The following is a 21064-nucleotide window of genomic DNA, read 5'->3' on the forward strand; positions in this document are numbered from 1 at the left end:
AGATTGACAGACAACAGCTTCACTGCATCATCCCTTCAGCCAATCAGGCGTATGAGAAGCTCCATGTGATATTTGTGTGTGTGACACTCACAGTTCCAGACATCTTGTCCAACTCACTCATGGCCTCATGAATCGCAGCTTCTAAATGATGATTCAGCTTTCCTGTCCTGTGAGAGAGATCGACACAAGATTCCTCAGTACAAGTTGAAGCATTTATAAAGTACCTTAAAAAAAAAAAAAAACAACAATAACAAAACATTGACCCAAACTTAAGGCCCAAATATACTTCAAGTAAAATTGAAGAACAAACTGGTTTGACGTCATTTCGAACAAAATCAGGCCAAAACGTTCATTAATGTAGTTTGAAACAGCTTGCCAAAGCGAACTCTCTGGAAAAGTTCACTCTGGCTTGTAAACACCTTCGAACTACGATTGGTCCATGGCGATGATGTAATAGGTAGGTGTGGCTCTCAAGCTCCGACTTCTTTGATGTGTAAATCTTCTCCGGTTCATTTTTTCTATTCAGTCTGTCGAGGTCAGACGCGAGTAAAAACACAGTGAGATATGCTTTATAGTACAAACTGAAGTTGTTATTCTAACTGAAAGAGACAATGGCACTTTTTTCCATATTTAATACTGTAAAGCTGCTGCTTTAAAGCAATCTATCGTATAAAGAGCTATATAAATAAATGTGACGTGAGTGACTGCCATTTTGTCATGTTAATTTTGTTATTGAGAAGGAAATGCAGCACATATTTAAACGTCACTTTCAACAGTGTGGGCAGCGTGGCTAATATTGTATATATTGCCGATTTCAAACTTCTTTTAACCCCTAAGCGAAGAATGAAAAAGAACTTCACTGTGAGTATATCGGGGCTTTAACAGGAATGCTCAGTAAAATGAAAGAACATTCAATAAAATAAATGAGCATTAAAAGTTCTGATAGAAACATGAAAGCAATAATAAAATTATGACGCAATAATGTAAAAAAAAACAAACAAACAAGGAATAGGACCTTATCAATCTTAAATTGGAATCGACCTCTTTACAAACTCAAAGGTGCAGATGATGCCAACAATAGATGGACTTAAAACACTGCCATAATATTATTCTTATATTGCAACTTGTACTATCTTAGAGGTAAATATTATTGTTATATAACATTTTTTGTTGCTAGACAAGGCTGGGTCCCAGATAAGTCTGGTTCCTCTCCTGGTTTTTTTTCAACACCTCACCATTGATGGATTTTTTCCTTGACAGTCACCCGTTATTGCTCTCTGGAGTTTAAAGAGAGTAATGGAGATTTCTTAATTTAGTGCAAGACTCCCTGTTCAATGGCAAATGGCACTGTATTTTCTGTAAAGATATTTTGTAATGATATGCATTTTGAAAAGCACTATACGAATAAAGGTGAATTGAACTTAAAATGTGAACCTGTCACTAGAAATCAGATGGGGGAGAAGGTCACAAAATAAAATTAATAATCGGGAAATGTGTAAGTATTTTAAACATGAGCTTGTGCGAGTCTGTCGGACCACAGATCTGAGGGATGGTTGACGGTTGTTGGTCGTTTTACACAACCATTGGAAACACCATTAAACATTCTCACTTGTAGATTAGATGTTTATCAGCGTATGAGAGTTTTCATATCCCTACATTAGAGAGACAAGACACTTACTTTCTGTTTTTTTTGCTGGCTCTGTCCAGCACCTGAAGGTCTTGTGTTAGTGTTTTCAGCTGCTCTGGTTCAACCTAAAAAGTGTTCAAACAGCAGGAGATTTGTCACTGCAACACCAGGTACAGCAGGATCCAGAGAACTCATCTGCAAAATTTACTACTGCTGTTAAGGATTTTAAACTTGACTTAAATCAGATCTAAGTGCACTTTTTGTATCTAAAAGTACACTGAGATCTGATGTGCACAACAATCTCTAACTATGTTTCCATCCAAAGCTGTGAATTAACTTGTGTGCACAACTGGAATAGCACCGTTTCTACCCCATGTGTTCAAGAGAACAAAATCGTCACTTCCTAGGAAATTGGCACAAAATATCTGTGATAAAAATGGAAGTTGCTGCAATCGGGGAAGAAACTATTTTTTCCTTTATCATAATGACTTACATCTCAAGAGTGACAGATGAAACACAATAAAAGCTGTCGTGTTCTCTTGCGTTTGGGAACGCAATTGTGTGATACTTCTGGGAGCCTGAGGGAATTAAACCAAATCATTCTGATGACAAGACTTTGGCTCAGACGTTTCAGAACCACCAAACCAACATTTGAGATGCTGCGATGCGATTGGTCCGCTGGTTAGTCCAGTTATCCAATCACATCGTCTGTTGAGTCACAAGTTTTTTGTTGCACATCAGGGGTTTATTCAGTAAATGCCTTCTTTTCATGTCTTCTTATCGAATAAAAAAAAAATCTGCCTTAATTGAGCACATACATTTATCTAAGTTTTTAGAATTTGTGTATTTTAATCCTGCATTTTTATGCGATATCCCAAAATTCTCATTAAAATAGATGGATGGAAACATAGCTACTGACAAGATTGAGTTCAGAGATCATCACTTGCCCCACTAAAAACAACCACTGACACAAATCTCACTGAAATGTTCAATGAACCAGGACATGCTGCTCTATAGCAAAATGTTACAAAATGATGTTTCCTTAAAATTTTGTATAATAACAGATTGACTCTCGCATTAGGCACCTTCAAGGGGATATAGACAGGACAAGGCTTTCTTACCTTGGCCTGTTCAGACAGTTGCATGCTGGGATTGTGTCCATGCTCTTCTCCCATCAGTTTGTTAGGCCAGGGAGGGAAGCCTTTTATTGGCCAGACCAGTTCGCCTACGTTGAAGGCCCTGGGCCTGTAGTGCAGCAGGTCAGCTGAAGGTGAGTCGGGGTGCCGCAGCTCCTCCTCACTGCTGAGACTCTTTGTGTCAGAGGGGCTGGGTGCACAGTGTCCATTAAAGTGCCCGTTGAAGTGAGTGTAGTCTTTGAGCAGCGGCCCTTCCAAGCTTGTGGAGGAGCCGGGCGACTGGTCATCGCCGGTGAGTGGCTCCCCGTACCCGCCACGAGGCAGCGTGCCGTTCAGCTGAGCGCATCGCTCCATGGGCTCCAGCCGCTCTCTAATGCCACTGGCAGTGCGGTGGTTAAACCGCAGGCTTGAGCTGTCATCGTTGTGAGAGTCAGAGGGCTCGTGGGTCTCTGGCTGACAGTCCATGATGCTTTTTCTCTCTCCTTTGCTACCGCATGGGCTGCTGTGCACCTGTGTGGAACACTCCAGAAACTCCTCGCCTCTCCAGTGAGCGTGGTTGGACTCATCCCACTGCGGACGGGGTGTAGCAGCGCTGGGTGAGCGGAAATACTCATGCGCGTCCGTGCCGTCCGGCGTGTTCTTCCCATGCTCGGAGCTTCTGCGCGTGTGGTTGGGCAGCTGCGGCCGGTTGCGCTGAGGCTGGGAAAGCTGCTCCGTCCCCTCGGAGCTGCGCGGCGCATGTATGACTGCGTTAACGGCGTGAGGTAGGCTGAGCGGCTGGCCGATGGAGGCAGTGAAGGCACTCATGGCACTGAGCGCGGGGACGGGGCTCGCCTGCGTGCTGCCGCTCATGCCGGTAGTGATGGTCACATGCATGCCTTTGCCGGCGGCGTCCACCACCGCTCTGTAGATCGCATCCACTGACTCCACCGAACTCTGACCTCCTGCCATTGAAGCATCACCCTGACCCTGTAGTTTCTGCTGTCCCTCTCGGTACATGCCTGCGTCTCCAGAATGAGATGTCATTCCAGGCTGGCTGCTGTCAGGCATGCACCCCTGAACAAATGGCAAAAACATGTCATTTAGAGCACATTAGCTATAGCAAAAGAAAGGACTTATTTTACTTGACTGAGTGAGTCACCTGATAATCCTGGTACAGGCAAGGCAAGTTGTTGGAGTTGGGAACGTTATTGTCCGTAAAAGGGGCGGTAGCGAAGGAATGCCCCTGGCTCGGGTATGTGGAGACCCCATGCATGCCCTGCAGTGAAGGGTGCAGCTGCTGCTGCTGGTGGTGGTGGTGGAGGTGGTGGTGTTGGTGGTGGTATATGTGCCCTGCGGCAGCCATGACACCACCCATCTGAGGAGTGTTTCCTATGCTGCAGCTCAGTGATGCAGGGTCACCTGTGGCAGGAAGTGTTAGGAACAGCACAAAAGTGTCACCAATCTTGAAACCACATATATCGATACTACCTGGTTAGTACATAAATAAATAAAATATGCAAAAGCAGGAGGAACTAAAAATATAAACTGGAAAATCAAAAAAAAAATAATCAACTGATTGGCAGACCTAGTTACGCATGCACAAAATGCACAATGTTTGAAAAGTAACCAACAAGATGTAAAACAAGATTATACTTAGCATAAGACTAAAGAGAAAGAATCAGTTACTAATCTTACTTTATTACTAATCTAAACTTTAAATGTAAAAATTTGTCATTCTAGTAAAGCCACTAAAACGCAAAAATACCCACATACAAGCAACACAAACTGCAAAAATTTAATTATATAATTCTTTGAAGGCTCTTAAAAGTGTTAAATACTTAATGCTTAAAATTGCACAGCCCTGCTGTCTTTGACATTGTAGCTCATAAACTGGAAGAATAGTCATTAGTGAAAGGTTTGAGACTTTGTGGTGTCGCCAGTCAATCACTGTTGCAATGACATAAATTTCCTGTGACTTAAGGCCCGTTCACACTAAGGACAACTATAATGATAGCGATAAAGATATAGTTCTAAAAATCAAAGAATAGCAGAATCCACACCACAACTATAACGGTACAGAAACAATATCATTGGAATCACTTTCAGAATGATTTTTTTTTCCAGCTGATGAATGATAAAAAAAAAAAAAAAAAAAAAAAAAAATTGACAAGAGCTCAAAGAATGAAGCAGCAGACGAAATAACTGCAGCACAATACAGAACAGAACAATACTGTCCACTGGTCTGGATGCTAATATACTTATCTTAATGTGCTATACTAATCTTATAGTTACCTTAATGTGAACGGACCTTTAGAGTAATTAGTAACATCAAAAAAAGTCTCCAGAACTGAGCGCTCGTGAGCAAAGATACCAGTAAGCAATGTACGTACTTCCAGTATTGCCGAGCTACTGTCAGTGGGAACATTTACGGATAGTTCGCTGTAGATATTACAGACCTCCGTGTGCTAAAACTGGTGTATATTCAGCATGATACACCCACAGAAATTGTCAGAAACACATACTAGAAATGTATCCACTGGTCATCAAACACTTTACAGCACTTAATTAATAAACAGGTATTCACTGAATAATTCACATGCTCTATCTAATAGAAATACAAGCATCACGTTTCTGCTTTTAAACTAAAGCTGGGCAACTCTAGCCCTCAAGATCCACTTTACCTTTCAGTTCAGCTCCAACCCTTATCAAAACACACCTGAACAATCTAATCAAGGTCTTCGGGATTGCTAGAGAGCTACAGGCAGGTGAGTTCGATCAGGGTTGAAGCTAAACTCTGCATGAAAGTGGATCTTGAGTTGCCAAACCTAGAAATACAATGTTGGTCTTAAAAAAACAAAACAAAAAAAAACTGAGGGACGAGTAGTTGAAGTTTATAAAAATAAACATGTTTAATTGTTAGTGTATACATAGTTTGTGGAACTGCAGAGCAGTGTATAAAATCCTGTGCTACCTGGCTGATGTGGCACAGTGAATGGTAACACATGATGTGCGTTTAGTTTCCTGGTTTTAAAGGTTGCATGTTTAAATCATGCTTGAACTACACATTGAACTCCTGCAAATACATTGACTTTATATCAAGTGAAATTAAATGCATGTGCTAAATAACAGTCGTGTCGTGTTGCATAATGAATGCTGTGTGTGGTGTCACAGAATGACGGCCCTGTGCGGACAGTGTGTATGATCTACTGTTGCCAGCGGCTGCTGGGGAGGTTGCCATGGAGACAGCAGTGCAATGATTGGTAGTGCTTTCCAAGGTATGATTCACACACACATACACGACTGAACAGGTCAGGAAAGAAGATGTGTGCATTATAACAGGAGCATTTTTAAGTATGTAAGTACAGGTGCTCAGGCCAACAAAATGCAAACAGGCCTGAAACAGAACATACATGTCATGCCAACACTGGATCTGTGCTGGTTTAAAAAAAAAAAATACTTACATGCATGCAATACAACTTTATTTTTAGTTATTTCAATCTAACAAATTTTTGAATTTGGACTGCAAGTACGATGATTTTGACAACAGTTATTATCATTATGGCACATTACAGTGACCGTTTATGAAACATAACCTCATCTGCCTGACAGCAAGTAATCTTTCCTCCAATATAATTTACTTGGATAGACTGATTTAATAAACCACATTTGATCAAAAGATGCTGCATCATATCAAAAGAAACAGCTTACATGATCCACGACAGGAAAAGTTGGCAGTATGACTCATCACTTTTTTTTGATCAGATCATAAAGATTTCTCTCCAAAAATATTCCAACTGAATATCCTTCTTATGATTTAAGCGAATCTAAACAAATCATGGAAAAAGCAGTTTTTGTCTGGGGGGGGGGGGGGGGGTGGTGGGGTTGTCATTTAGCCTTATTTAGCCTAAGCCTGGTAGCCTTATGAATTTAAACAGCCCTTAAGCAGATGGTTTTAATTAATAGCAACAAATGTTATATCATAGTGAATATAGTTACTTCTAACTTCACAGTAGAGTGACTGTATTCTCTATATAAACAGCTCCAGCAATTCACTGATACTACATTATAAAAAAGGAGGGCACAAATATTCATTATAACATCATAACATATTTCCATATGTAAGGTGTTAATTAAAATATTGAAATCAGCAGAGCTCAATGCATTTTTCCCCCCGATTTCTACAAAATTTTCATTGGCCCCGCAACATAAAATGAAAAACAGTTATTGTTATTTTAAGGCTTAGTTCATGGGTGAATAGACTTTTAACAGAGGTACAAAAATTTCTCAGATTTCATTAGAAATATTATTAATTTGTGTTCTGAAGATGAAGAGTCTTATGGATTTGGAACGACATGAGGGTGAGTAATAGATGATAGAATGTTTTTGTTTTTTTTCACATCCCTTTAAGCGATGTGAACGACTGCTTCCAAATCATTACAAACATTTTTTTTTTTTTAGCCTCTTTAGTAATTAGGAGTTGCCGCAATGGAAGAAACTTCACTACTGTCTTTTCACTTACCAAGACAAAGGTATTAAAAACATCCAATAAGGTAAAAGAAATCAAAAAGCATGCAACCTAGGGGCAGGTGAGATGACCAAAATCTTGCATTACCATATGAGATTTCTCAATACCAATTTAGTGTAACAAAATATCACTTCATCAAGTGCTCAATATTCTCCTTACCTGTGTCAGTCATGGGTTGTGAGCAGCAGGCATCACTGCTGCTGGGCAGCATGCAGCTGACATTTGGCTGGACACGCTGCTGAAAGTGAGAGCTTGTGTGCCCCATCACATGGTTTCCAAGAGGAACTTGTCCTCCTTGGTTCACAGGTCCACAGTTTCCCATCGCTGTAGCCTGCATCTGGTTCATCATGCCTGAATACTGGCTCTGGGACTCCACACCAGGGCAGAGCATGGCTTCTGTCTGGCCATGCAGCCGCTGCTGTACTTGTGCACTCTGAGGTGCCGCACCAGAGGCCACGGCCCCCTCGCCAAAGTGCACACGACCAGGACTTACAAGGCCTGGGTTTCTGCCCCTGGCCATGTGCGAGCTGTGGTTGCTCAAAGATTGGAGTAACTGAGCCATTGATGTGTTTGAAGGCAGTCGAGAGGTTTTTCTCATCTGCTCGGTGGAAGAGCAGGGCGTCCTCATGCCAGCCATGTTGAAGAAATTATTCTCGTGGTTAGCAGCGTTTGGAGGATGCTTGCGCTTGCGGAGAGGGTCACGCTGCTGTGCCATGAGCTTGTCCCGAAGGGCTGCACGTCCACTCTGGCCCTCACTGCTGGGCATAATCATGGCAGGGTTGGGTGGCAACATAGGATTTAAAGTATTGTGGGTTTCAACAGCCCTGTTGGTATCAGTCGCACCGAGAGGGCAAGAGAGCCCAGCAGATGCCCCTGCACTGCCTGAGCAAGTGCCGCCACCGCTGCAGCCACCTCCTCCAAGCTTATTTTGATTTGCTAGCTGTGCTTTGGCGGCAGCTGAGAGGAGACTGCTGGCAGGGAAAGAGGCAGCGTTGTGTTGGTTAAGGATCTGGTTCAGTGGCATTCCCAAAAGGCCCGGGTGCTCCTTCTGCGGCGTGGTGCCGCCTGAGGCGGGGGGATACATGGGATTGTGCTGACTGCTCATGCTGCTACTCATCCCTGCCAGCAGCTGGGTGGGTATTTCTTTGTACTGGTGGAGAACGTCTGGCTTGCCAGATGGGCTGGAAGGCAAAGCAGGTCGGGGCGAACTCATGGAGGATCTGGGCGAGCGTGGTGGGACCTTCATAGTGCCGCACGGGGGAACGGCAAAGCTGCCTTGCTCGGAAGAGGTGGACGAGGAGCGGGATCGTTGCGGAGACACTTCCATCCGGCCCAGGGAGGGCCCAGACATGTGCACAGGAGAGGTGACGGGTGACGGGGAGATGGATGTGGCTGTGCCGTGCTGAGTCCTCTGCATGTGACCGACCGGCCCCGGCTTCACCGTGGGCAAAGGCAGGTTGCTCGGCAATGGGACGATGGCAGGAGGGATGTTTACATTCACCATTGGTACCTGAGAGTGGGCATTGGGCTGGAAAGTAGATGGGTTCGGTTTACTGGGAATGGGATCCAGGATGCCAAGAGGGTCCTTCTCGGAGCTCACCTGTTTATTCTGCAGGGCACAGGGAGGTGGCAGAGGGGGTGCGGGAGCAGTTGGAGCCTTGTGGTGAAACACAGTTCTGCTCGAGTCCATGCTGGGCGGGTAGTTGCACAGGGGCTTTTTCATGACGGGGCTCTTGTTGGGGACTGGGGGGGACAGAGGCATGTTAGTCCTTCCAGCCATGACGCAGGATGACTGGGTGGCGGGTGAGCCGTGCATCATGACCCCAGGAGAAGACAAAGGGATGCGGCTGTTGCTGTGGATGGCGCTGGGACTGCCGGTCCCCTGGAAGCCACAGGGGTTGTTGCGTACAAACCCGTCAGGACTGCCAATAGCGTCTGTTCTTGGGGACAGAGAGCCATCCCCGAAGGCTTGCGAGGGAGGGCTCAACATGCCTCCATGCCCACTGCGGTACGGAGACTTGGGCCCTGGCTCACCGCTGGCCAGTCTCTGCCTGGAGTACACAGGAAAAACGTCCTGCTGCTGCGGGCCGCACAGATCCGGAGAGAAGTGCCGTTGCCCCGCCGCCATCATCACCTTAAATGGGTTCTTACATTCTGGCTGGCCCTCGTGGGTTTTATTCCTTATTGCTCGAGGCTGTGTGGTAGGGGTCATGGAGGTCACACCTACAGGAAGACAGAGAGTCGCTGTCAGTCATTTGGTGTGTGAATGTTTCTTTACTACAGGGTTTTCCATTGAGGGTATGAGAACCCTAAGAACCCTTGTGCTAGATTTGGGGTGGGTTTGTGAGATTGTCTTTGGTTGTCATTTGCGATAAACTGTGATATCCTGTGACATTTATAATAGGGCCTATTTATCAAAAGGTTAGAATTACTTAATTTACATCATAGGTACCCCTTCTACAATTCACAGTAAAATCACTAAATACTGAGGAACAAACATGCACAAAAACATAGTTTATTAAAAAGGAGCTTCAAATTAAAGTGCCTCTATTATGCTATTTTAAAGGTTCCTAAGTTTGTTTTGGAGGCTCCTACAATAGGTTAACATGCAACATGCAAGTTCAAAAAACAAATTTTCTCATAATATAAATTGCAGCATCAGATATTTTTTCACAGTGGAAATGTTGCTCTGCTTTGAGTGGTCAAATGCCTAGTGTGTTTTGATTGGGCGACTGCTTACCACGTGTCGGAAACTGAACACTAAATTTGTTGCAAACCTACTTGGGTTCGAGCTGGAAGTAAGGCTGGAATTATTGACGACTCGTTTCAGGCAGTTTAAGAATCACTTCTTTCTTTTGGGAGACAATAACTCCATTTATCTGCACTTTGATCTTTGAAACTTTGCAGGACTTTTACGTTCACAAACACACTACATGAAAGGTAATATCCGAATCAGCATAATAGAGGCACTTTAAATTTACAAAAATTACTCATTCTGTTGTCAGATAAGACGTCATACTTGTGCCTCCACCTGGACTGGTGAGTGTTAGGGAAGGAGGTGGCAGCTCCATGCTTTTATGCAGTGTCGCCACAGCGATAAGCTTCCTCTTGTGGATGCAAAGCTTCGTAACATCCTCATCAGCCTTCACATCCTCTGCAGTCCTCTGCTTCACCACCGCACCAGGATCAAAATTGAAAACCTAAGAAAACAGAATTGTCAGAGCAGGACTTTGTTTCAGCATAAAGTCACAGTTAGCTTTGTTTATTTGATGTGATATTTAGGGGCGAGTAAATCTCAAAGTCAATGATACCATACTTATTACTAAAAGTTATCCGAACATCAAATTTTTCCCTACAAATACAGTATGTGTGAAATGAGTTGGTATAAGCAAATTTATGAAGCATGAATTCACAGTACTCATAAAAGAGTAGGCAAAAAGTATCTGGATGACCTAATACTTCTGGCAAGATTCTGATGTGTGCATACAATGCACACTTTACTATCCCATGAGGCTAACGGGAGAGGATTTGTGAATGGCAATGTAGCGACGCAACTGACTCTGGAAGGTCACATGACAGTGACAATATGGCGAATGTAGTACATCCGGATTACATTCATACTATATAGAACACTTTTTTTTTTTTTTTTGCAGTCACAAAGTAATTATTCAAAATAAGTACCTAGTCAGAGACTATGTGATTTCGGACACAGAAACTATGATTTGATCTGAACCATTCATCACTCATCATGCCATCCCCAATGTACACTGCCCAGCCAAAAAAAAGTTGTTGTTTGGATTTAAATGGGCAAATGCTTAAGAGTCTATGACTGGATCATTATTGCAATATTATGTTACTAGCATGTTATACATTTGGCAACACTTCTTCTAACCCTAATTGTTTTCTAACCCAAATTGAACTGTGTAGATTTCATTTCTTAAACAACCATGTAGGAAGATGCATCATGGACACATTCCAGGATGACAAAGCCAAGATTCATCAGGTTCAAACTGTGAAAGAATGGTTGGGAGGGAGCATGATTCATTTTTTAAAATGAACTGGCACCTCAGAGTCCAGACCTTAAAGGGGACCTATTATGCCCCTTTTACAGATGTAAAAAAAGTCTCTGATGTCCCCAGAGTGTGTGTTGAAGTTTGAGTTCAAAATACCCTAAGATAATTTTTTATAGCATGTTAAAATTGCATATTTTTGGGGGCGAGCAAAAATGCACCGTTAAGATGCAAATAAGCTGGTGCTCCCCACCCTCTTTCAAAAAGAGGGCAGAGCTTCAAGAGCTCATGCTCCAGCATACCGGCAACAACAAAACAGGACAATCTCACGCACTGAAAATGTCAGAAACTGTCAGTAGTAGTGTTCAGCTTTATATGTTCAGTCATCTGTCTGTACTGTGCATTATAAATGCGCATTTATGAATTACGCAGATGGTGAGTATGGTGGGATAAAATTAATGACATAACTCTGGTCTCCCGGTGTCTTCACATGAAATTTAATAATTCCCACTAATGAAGTTGTGATTACGAGCTCATCGCATTCAAATGGGCCTCTTCAAAAGGCGTTCATGTGCAATTTTTGACTAGGAAACTTGTATTTACGATAATTCTGATAGCATGTGAGGACAGCATCAGTGAAAACTGGCAGAGACAATGGTAGCTTTAGCAACATTAGCCATACTGAGTACACATGTAATCCCTTTTTGGGGCAGACAATATACAACTCCAGCAGCTACAGTGAGGATACAGAAATGGCTGACTCTTTGCTTCTCACTCAGGGCTCTGTCTATGCTAATTGGGCAGATCGTCACCGGCTGTGAGCGAGGCTTCTCCCTACAGTGACATCATTGTAGGGGGGAATCTGAATCAGCACGTGTGAAGAGACTGTTCTTGATTCATGGGAATCATAAAAAAAAAAAAAAAAAAGAATAAGTGGATTTTTACCATTATAAGACTGGTTGTTCTCACACGGACACACATCGTTGTTTAAACACCTTATAAAAGTGAATTTTGCATAATAGGCCCCCTTTAAATTCATTGAAATGTCTTCCGGATGTGCTGGAGTAGACTTAACAGAGTGCTTGACTCTTGCATTGTCAATTCAAGATCTTGACCAAAAATTGATGCACCTCTTGTTGTACATAACATCACAACATTTACTTCCATCAATAGGTGAATACATTTTTGCTCAAGATCTTGTATTGACGATGAAAATGAGTCGAGCACTCTGTAAAGTCTATTCCAGCACATTCCAAAGACTTTCAATGAATTTAAGGTCTCAGAGGTGCGAACTCACATGTGAAAATAATTCTTCATGCTCCCTCCCAATCAATCTTTCACAATATGAGCTTGATGAATCTTGGCTTTGTCATCCTGGAATGTGGCAATGATATGTCTTCCTACATGGTTGTTTAAGAAATGAAAAGCTACACACTCCCATCAATTAGGGTTAAGAACTGTTGCCAAACATATGACATGCTAGAAACATAATAATCACTGCAATAATGATCCAATCACAGACTCTTAAATAATCTAACTCTGAGTCTGTATAATGCCACTGAATGGCTGCCGCTCATTTAATGCTTGGGAAAAAACAAACAACTACTGTCAAAAGAGCGCTCGAGACGGACGTTGTGACGCAAGCAAGTTGTGAAGCTTGTGTGAAAAGTGATGGTCTTCTGTGCTTCCCCATTACTTTACAAGGTACTTGCCTTTGTCAAGCTGAACTCGAGACAGTAGGACAGTAGACCTTAAAATTATTTTGGATTTTTTCCCTAAAAATCTTAGTTTGTGTTTTTCTGAAGAAAGAATGTCATACATCAGGGATGGTATGAGGGTAAGTAAATAATGAAAGAATTTAGGGGAGAGCACAGGTGGCTAAAAACACTTTTAGCCTGAACAGCCCTGTATTTTCATGACACAGTAATAGCTTAAGTTTCTTAAATATACCTTTCAAAAAGTTGACTTTTGTTTTATTTTGAATGTGTTTTGTCTGATACCATTTTACTGACTAAACTCCAAATGATTCAGTGAAAGCATCTGAGTGAATCAAAATGAATCATAAATCACCCTCAAGTTGTTCCAAACCTGAATGAATTTCTTTCTCTGATGGGTCCCCTGACGGAATAAAACATACTATGGTAGTCAATAGGGCCCACCAAATGTTTTGTTACCAATATTCTTCAAAATATATTCTTTTGTGTTCAGCAGAAGCAAGAAATTCATACAGGTTTGGAACAACTTGGGTGAACTATCCTTTTAAAAGAGTTATTTATAGCCATCGCTAGTTCCGATTTTAAACAGGTGACAAATATTGGACATGCATAGAGAAATATTCTCAGGTATAATGTTTCTCAGGTCAGTTGTATAATGTGTGGTTCACAAGGGTCACAACCAAACATTGAATGAAAATATGAAATACTCATGCAGGTTGAGGAATGGAGTGGAGTATTTATACTGATCTTGCAATAAAAAAAAATAAAAAAAAATGGGACAGTGATTTATCCTCCACATCAACGCTATTATCAGTGATGATGTAAAATGTGGCTTTTGGAAACATGTCCAGATTGCATGCATCGTATTTGTGAAATGGGCAGTTGTGCATCTGCCTTACAACATCAGTACTGACCTTGGGTAGGATGAGAGGACACTCCAGACCACATTTACAGGTGCCATCAGTCAGCAAGTAAGACTTAACCTGCTCGAGGCAGGACAGCACTGATCCACTTGGACTGCACACACACACACACACACACACCAATTACACAATTGCTTTACAGAAGAATTCTGAATGTGTCTCATATTTAATGAAGTTTGATTGTTATCTTCCTGTTTATCATGGTGAAGCTGCTTTGAAACAATCTTCATTGTATAAAGCGTTGTAGAAATAAAGGTGACTTGACTATTACAGTAAAGACATCAATCTATAAAAGTAAAAATAGACACTTTATTTTTGACAAATAATTGCTTGTGTCTGGAGGACTAAATTAAATTACATGTTTCACACAGGGTCCAAACTGGAACACACCAAATGAGAGTAGCGGATTTTGGGAGAGTCACAATCATGAATTTTGAGCCGATGATTAATTGTCATACAACTAATTGCAATTAACTTTTTAATTCTGTTTTTTTCATATCACTTACAGTGTTGGCCTAATATTCTAGCTCTTGGAATGGCAAATAATATAATAAAAATTATATTAAAGAAAATAAGATTCAAATGATTATAAAAATGTAAATAAAATAGACCCATATTATTTACATTATTGCTGTGAAAATTAATAATATTTATAGTATTATTTATAATATAAAATAAAATGATATAATTTTGTATGAAGTTAGACCTTTCACTATCTTTGTGTGCTTTAAAACAGTGTTTATATTTTTAGTTCCCTGCTAGATTATAAATCTACCGTTTCTCTCTACCACATCTGAAAAAGAGACACAATATCATTTATTTAATGGCATTTTCCTGAGCGCTTAAATGGTTAGTTCACCAAAAAATGAAAATTATGTCATTAATGACTCACCCTCATGTCGTTCCAAACCCGTAAGACCTCCGTTAAGTTTAAGATATTTTAGATTTAGTCCGAGAGCTTTCTGTCCCTCCATTGAATGTGTATGTACGGTAGACTGTCCATGTCCAGAAAGGTAATAAAAACATCATCAAAGTAGTCCATGTGACATCAGTGGGTTAGTTAGAAGTTTTTTGAAGCATCGAAAATACATTTTGGTCCAAAAATAACTTTATTCAGCATTGTATTCTCTTCTGGAATCCTTTCCATTGAATTGATTCCACTGAATCCTTTCATCTGTCGCCGTTGGTAATGCACTTTTACGTTGTTGTGTTTTGGCGATTAGGACATCTGCGATATGCACACTTACGCACCATTTTAAAAAATATAGCAATACCAAAATACAAACAATGTAGAATAGCTTAAATACAGCGTACGTCTCCCTCAGACTGTAAACAAAGCTCGGGCGCACCGGATAACACGTCAGCAGCGTCACTGCGGAGTCGTGAATCAGACCCGGAAGAGAATACAATGCTGAATAAAGTCGTAGTTTTTGTTATTTTTGGACCAAAATGTATTTTCGATGCTTCAAAAACTTCTGACTAACCCACTGATGTCACATGGACTACTTTGATGATGTTTTTATTACCTTTCTGGACATGGACAGTCTACCGTACATACACTTTCAATGGAGGGACAGAAAGCTCTCGGACTAAACCTAAAATATCTTAAACTGTGTTCCGAAGAAGTCTGGAACGACATCAGGGTGAGTCATTAATGACATAATTTTCATTTTTGGATGAACTAACCCTTTAAATGTCCCTCATTTGGATGGCAAAATTGTGGTTGGAATTTAAACTGCATAATTATTGCAGTTATCTCAAACAATTGCAAATAAAACTAATAATCGCAATCAGGGGATTAATCAATAATCACGACAGGCCTATTTGGCTGGTAACTTATCAGGAACGGTCACAAATTTGAGCCTTGCTGGTGTAAGTAACGTGATCGATTCAAAACATGCAGTTCTTTCCCTCTACTTTATGTAGTGTTGCACACGTAAAACTCAACGTAAAACTTCAGTTTCACTGAAATGGACATAATAAATGATGCACCAAGTGACAAAATCACCTGCTGTTTGTTGCTAATATGCAATAGACAAATAGCTAAACAATGCCACTGTTGCATTGACAATTTTTTATTTATTTTTTTTGATAAAAATAATTAGAGCTGTGCGATTAATAAAATCATGAGCATGCACGATTTCTAAACCACAGAAAGCAAGATTTTTCTGCCAGTGTGCAATCTGAATGATGCGCGCCTAAATCTAGCGCAAGAAAACAGAATAGAGAGGGTTTACTGTTATCACATGGAAGAAAGCACAGAAACAGGGAAGATCAATTCAGGGCAGGATAAGTACTTGGCCAAAAAGTTTTTTTTTTTTAAATCAACATCCGAAGTTTGGGAATATTTTGGATACAGGAGAAATGATGCATCACAGAGCCAGGTAATATGCAAGACCTGTCAAACTATCATTGCAGCAAAACTAGGTAGGTCTAATTCACACAGAACGTGTTTTTGTGGATAAAAATACGAGACACTGGTCTAGAGACAAGTTATTTAAAAGTTGAACTTCTTTAAACTTGAGCACTATGTAGAATGCCGTGTCATGCGCAAGATGCTGCAAAAGATGTGAGATGAGAGTGGAACGGTTAAAGACGTCCATCTAGCGAGTGTTTACATAGAAAAACAATGGCACATTCCGAATACAGACATTTGCGAACTGTACACCATACGAAAAGAGTTGAAAAAAAGCACAAAGAAAAAACAAACGGCGTCACATATCTTTTATGCAAAGAAATGGTGCCCGCAAATATCGCCAATAAATCTGGCTTCCAAAAAATGATACAGACAAGTAGGTATGTAATTAAATATTGTTTCGCACAGCCCTAAAAATGATACAAAATAGCGATTCGCGGCTTGTAAGAAATATTTATGACCAGTACAATTTGGCAGGTGATGAAAAATTCATTTGGACCCTGCTAATGCAACAGTCAAACATCTTAAACATAACAAGAAAGTGTATTAAGTAAAACTACTGTAGCCATACCTGATATAAACGACACCCGAGGACTCCACCTTTCGCTGCCAGCCAATGGGCACCTGGGCGAGCTGCCCTCTGCCATCCCCACACTCCCTTTCTTTACCTCCATTCATTTTTATGGACCAGTGCAAAACTCCTCGTGAGAGATCACACGCTCTTCTCTGTCCCGACACAATGTCTCATTCTGACACTCAGAAGAGGGAAGACGGAGCACAACTTTCCTGAAAGCGGGGCGAAGTTGCGGGCCAGACCGCAGTGAGACGGGCTCACAGCGCAGACCAGCCACGGAAGGGCCTCATTACTTTGCCACTCAACGCAGACAGGAACTCCGCTGCTAGAGTCTGACCAATCAAAGCCATGAGAAAGAAGTCTGAAAGCGCTTCTGATCTTGACATAAAAGCACCTCAAATGACTAGACACATGGAAACAGTTGCAGCTCCCGGCAGGCAGTGGGACCCGCGGGCTCAGCACCGGAGGCGTCCGTCCAGGTCAGGTGACGCGTCTTTACAGTGGACAGCGCATGTCACGTTCTTGCAGTAGGTCTTTAGATGTGCTGCTCATCATGGACCATTTAGGTGCAGCTCACGTAAATTCATGGTTCCTAAAAGAGAAAGAAAATATAATAAACCGAACACTTCTGGAAATATCTGAAGAACAGTTTTTACAACAGTCAAGATCAGAGCTTTCGTCGACATGCTCTTCTCAAACTTTTATTACACAAAAGATACGATGGGTTTCTGCTCAAAATATAATATAATAAAAACTGTAATTATCTATAAAAGGAAGATTTCACCCAAATGCTGCTGTAAGTCAATGAATCTTTGATTGTGATCACATTCTCAAAACTTCAAGACGAAAGGACTGAAAGGAACAAGATGTCATTTGGTAAAGATATAGTTCTAAAAATAGTTCTAAATGTAAAAGAATAGTCCACACCACAACTATAAGATAACGGCACAGATAAATTACACCATTGGAATCTCTTTCAGAGAAGGAAGGATAAAAACATTGACAGCCAATCATAATCCATTCTACTTTATAGAGATCGAGCATTTAAAGAGATAAGCCTGGTGACAAAACGCGAGCGCACTTAAAGTAATCAGAATGTCATCGCCTTTTGGTGTAGATGGTTTACACCAGGGGTAGGCAAGTTTGGTCCTAGAGAGCCGCTGTCCTGCAGAGTTTAGCTCCAACCCTGAAAAAAAAAAAAAAAAAAAAAACATTCAGCTGCCTATAGCCTTAGTAATCCTGAAGAGCTTGATTAGCTTGTTCAGGTGTGTTTGATTAAGGTTGGAGCTAAACTCAGCAGGACAGCATCTCTCTATGACCGAACTTGCCTACCCCTTGGTTTACACTAAAATCTGAAGCAGCACAACTGTTTTCAACATTGATAATAATCAAAAATGTTTCTTGAGTAGCAAATCAGCATATTAGAATGATTTCTCAGGGATCATGTGACACTAAAGACAAGAGTAATGTTGCTGAAAATTCAGCTTTGATCACAGGAATAAATTACATTTTACAAAATTGTATCAATCCTAATCTTTTGAACTTTACATTATCTATTGAACAACATACATGTTGATAAGTGAGCTTTGATTGGTCAGGACTGCGAGTGACAGATTAGCATCACCTATATGAAACATAAAATAAAAAACATGCAGATAACCAGTACACCAGAAAGGGTAAATAATGCTCTGTTGATTTCAGAAGGACATTTGAACGCAGCTCACAAAGAGACATTTCAAGATCATGTTGAAATCATGGGTGAATTTCAGGTTATCTTATAAACAGTAAGTTTTTCTATTCTGAAGCACAAACAACAGGCAGATTGAATCAAGAACTGAGATGTTGGGCATTCTGGGTTGGCTTTTGGGGTATCAGATCTGAATTCACTCCTGAACATTAGCAGTGTGAACAGGTCTGAGACTAGATCACACAAACCTCAACGCTGGACACACACACGCATGCATGCATGCACGCGACAATGACAATCGCACATCTCACCTGCAGAAGCTGCACACGTGCTGTCAGAGAAGATTCTGACAAGAATGAAACCCTTTTCATGCAATCAGATGCTAATCTGCACTGCAACTGAATGACATCAAGACTAGAGATTACACAATGCAATTATACACACAAGCTGTGTCCCAAATGATGCACTATACGCTATACTATGCACTCAAATGTGTAGTGTATGAATTTTATAATGTTATTTTGTCATTTTACATTGATAATTCACTATGTAAGTAAAGCTGCAACAGATGAATGCACGAACCATCCAAAATTCCACACACCTTTTTTTAGTTAATTAACTGCATCATCCGGGTATTTAAAGTGCACTTTTTCACTACTCACACTGTAATGGCATAGAATAGTACACAAGTACGCAAATTGAGATGGACCAACAGAGTCCAGCTGTTATGCCCTGAAGTGACCTTAAAAAGTTCAGAGGTCATTTTCTACAATGTGTGCTGCTAAAACAACATAAAAAATGACAATGTAATCAACTCACCAACCACAGAAAAATATTCACAAGTTAACCGACAACAGGACATGTGACAACATACATGACAGAGACACAGAACGTCTTGATCACTACATGAGTGTAGTATGAGACACATCAGGTCAGTGTGTGTGTGTGTGTGTGTGTGTGTGTGTGTGTGTATGTGTGTGTATGTATGTATGTGTGTGTGTGTGTGTCACACTCCAGGTGCTACCTGTCATTAACATGACATAAGGTCATTCCCATTTCGGTTGTCAGATTTATCCACCGATTAATAGCTGTAAATACTGTGTAATCACTGTATTCACACTGATATATGAGTGACAGTTGTACTGACAGTAAAATAATGTGAGTTTCAGATGTGATCAGACAGATTCTCTCTTGAAGATGACTGATCAAACTGACAGGGATGAAACTGTAATGTCCCGCTCAAACACTTGTGTGTTTGTATAACGACAAACATCACATTTACAATCACTCATTTCTATATTTAATAATGACAACACTAATCTAGTGCAGATAAATGAGCTGCTGGCCCACAGCTAAAGCTAAAGCTAGCCAGAGATGAAGGCGAAGCACATTAGACTCGCACACAGAGGTCGGATCGCAGCTCAGCACAGGCGCTTCGGTTCGGTTCGGGATAAAGCTCTGGGCTCATTATGGCTGCGGGTGAATCCGAGCGCACGCGCGCACACGCGCACACACATACAGACATACACACACACACACACACAGCTAACTGGTAACCTAAACAGTACACGCGCAACAAACATACAATCACACGTACAAAAACTCACAAACTGCACGCACGTACCTGCTCGCGTGCGGGCCGGAAACACTCTTGCAGCGGATTTACACTCAAATGTGTCGCCGCGGCCGAAGCGCAGCAGCAGCGGCTCAATCTACCTCATAACACCCGCCACACGCCGCATTTCTGTCGGCTGGAAGCTCCCAGGAGGATAATAACGGAGGAAGAGTCCGCTCGGGTTTGTTTCACATCGACTCTGGGCGTTTAAAAATAAAAACAAAACGGCCAAAAGCATCAACACATCCGCTGCTCTTCTGCGCTCGGGATGGAAAGATGGAGCTCCGCTGTGCGCATGCGCCCCTGACAAGCAACCACAATGCACCGGGGCATGACGGGACACACAGAGGATGTTATTAAATGTTTCATCAGAACATTTATGCTTCGTGAATATGATTTATACCTGTAAATGGTCAGCAAAAAGGCTAAATATAAAAAAAAAAACTTTGTTCCGCTGTATCAGTGTCCTTTTCATTTGCATGTCCTACATAATAAAATATGTACAGTAGTTAAATGCATTTAAATGAATAGTTAGTAGCTAATAGTACTATTAATGGCTTCAGGAAGGTAGAACACACTGTACATGATGTGTGGATCTCTGTTACGGACACATTGTAACAGTTCATGGTTATTATCATGGTTATTATTACATGAATACACCATTATTACACCAATATAAAATTAATTCTAATTCTAATCACTCTAAAACTCAGTTATCATATGTTATACGTTCTACTTATTTATTTATTTAATTTAAAACATACATTTAAATGTAAAGTATTTTAATATAGCAATCGATTTAGTGTTTATTTAAAATATTATGTTCGAAATAGAACTAAGATTATTTCACATAG

General features: G+C 41.1%; 1 protein-coding gene across 6 annotated transcripts in view; it reads right to left on the minus strand.

Annotated features, from left to right (window-relative positions):
• Positions 1 to 21064, minus strand: part of LOC137010654 (methyl-CpG-binding domain protein 5-like) — a 35391-nt gene that overhangs the window by 3997 nt on the left and 10330 nt on the right. Inside the window, exons 1-11 of one of the 6 annotated variants that reach the window (XM_067372830.1) lie at positions 20220 to 20497; positions 17990 to 18094; positions 16906 to 17500; positions 13910 to 14012; positions 10290 to 10470; positions 7430 to 9493; positions 3905 to 4164; positions 2749 to 3819; positions 1679 to 1752; positions 420 to 527; positions 92 to 224 (exon numbers count right to left, since the gene is read on the minus strand). In XM_067372830.1, the coding sequence (XP_067228931.1) occupies positions 92 to 224; positions 420 to 527; positions 1679 to 1752; positions 2749 to 3819; positions 3905 to 4164; positions 7430 to 9493; positions 10290 to 10470; positions 13910 to 14012; positions 16906 to 17012 (4101 nt within the window). In that variant the 5' untranslated portion in view covers positions 17013 to 17500; positions 17990 to 18094; positions 20220 to 20497. Of the gene's footprint in view, positions 1 to 91; positions 225 to 419; positions 528 to 1678; positions 1753 to 2748; positions 3820 to 3904; positions 4165 to 7429; positions 9494 to 10289; positions 10471 to 13909; positions 14013 to 16905; positions 18095 to 20219; positions 20498 to 21064 lie in introns of those variants that run through there. The other 5 variants (XM_067372829.1, XM_067372832.1, XM_067372833.1 and 2 more) reach the window with 5 other exon arrangements.

Source organism: Chanodichthys erythropterus, chromosome 21, assembly GCF_024489055.1.
Source record: "Chanodichthys erythropterus isolate Z2021 chromosome 21, ASM2448905v1, whole genome shotgun sequence".
In the NCBI taxonomy this organism is placed as follows: Eukaryota; Metazoa; Chordata; class Actinopteri; order Cypriniformes; family Xenocyprididae; genus Chanodichthys; species Chanodichthys erythropterus.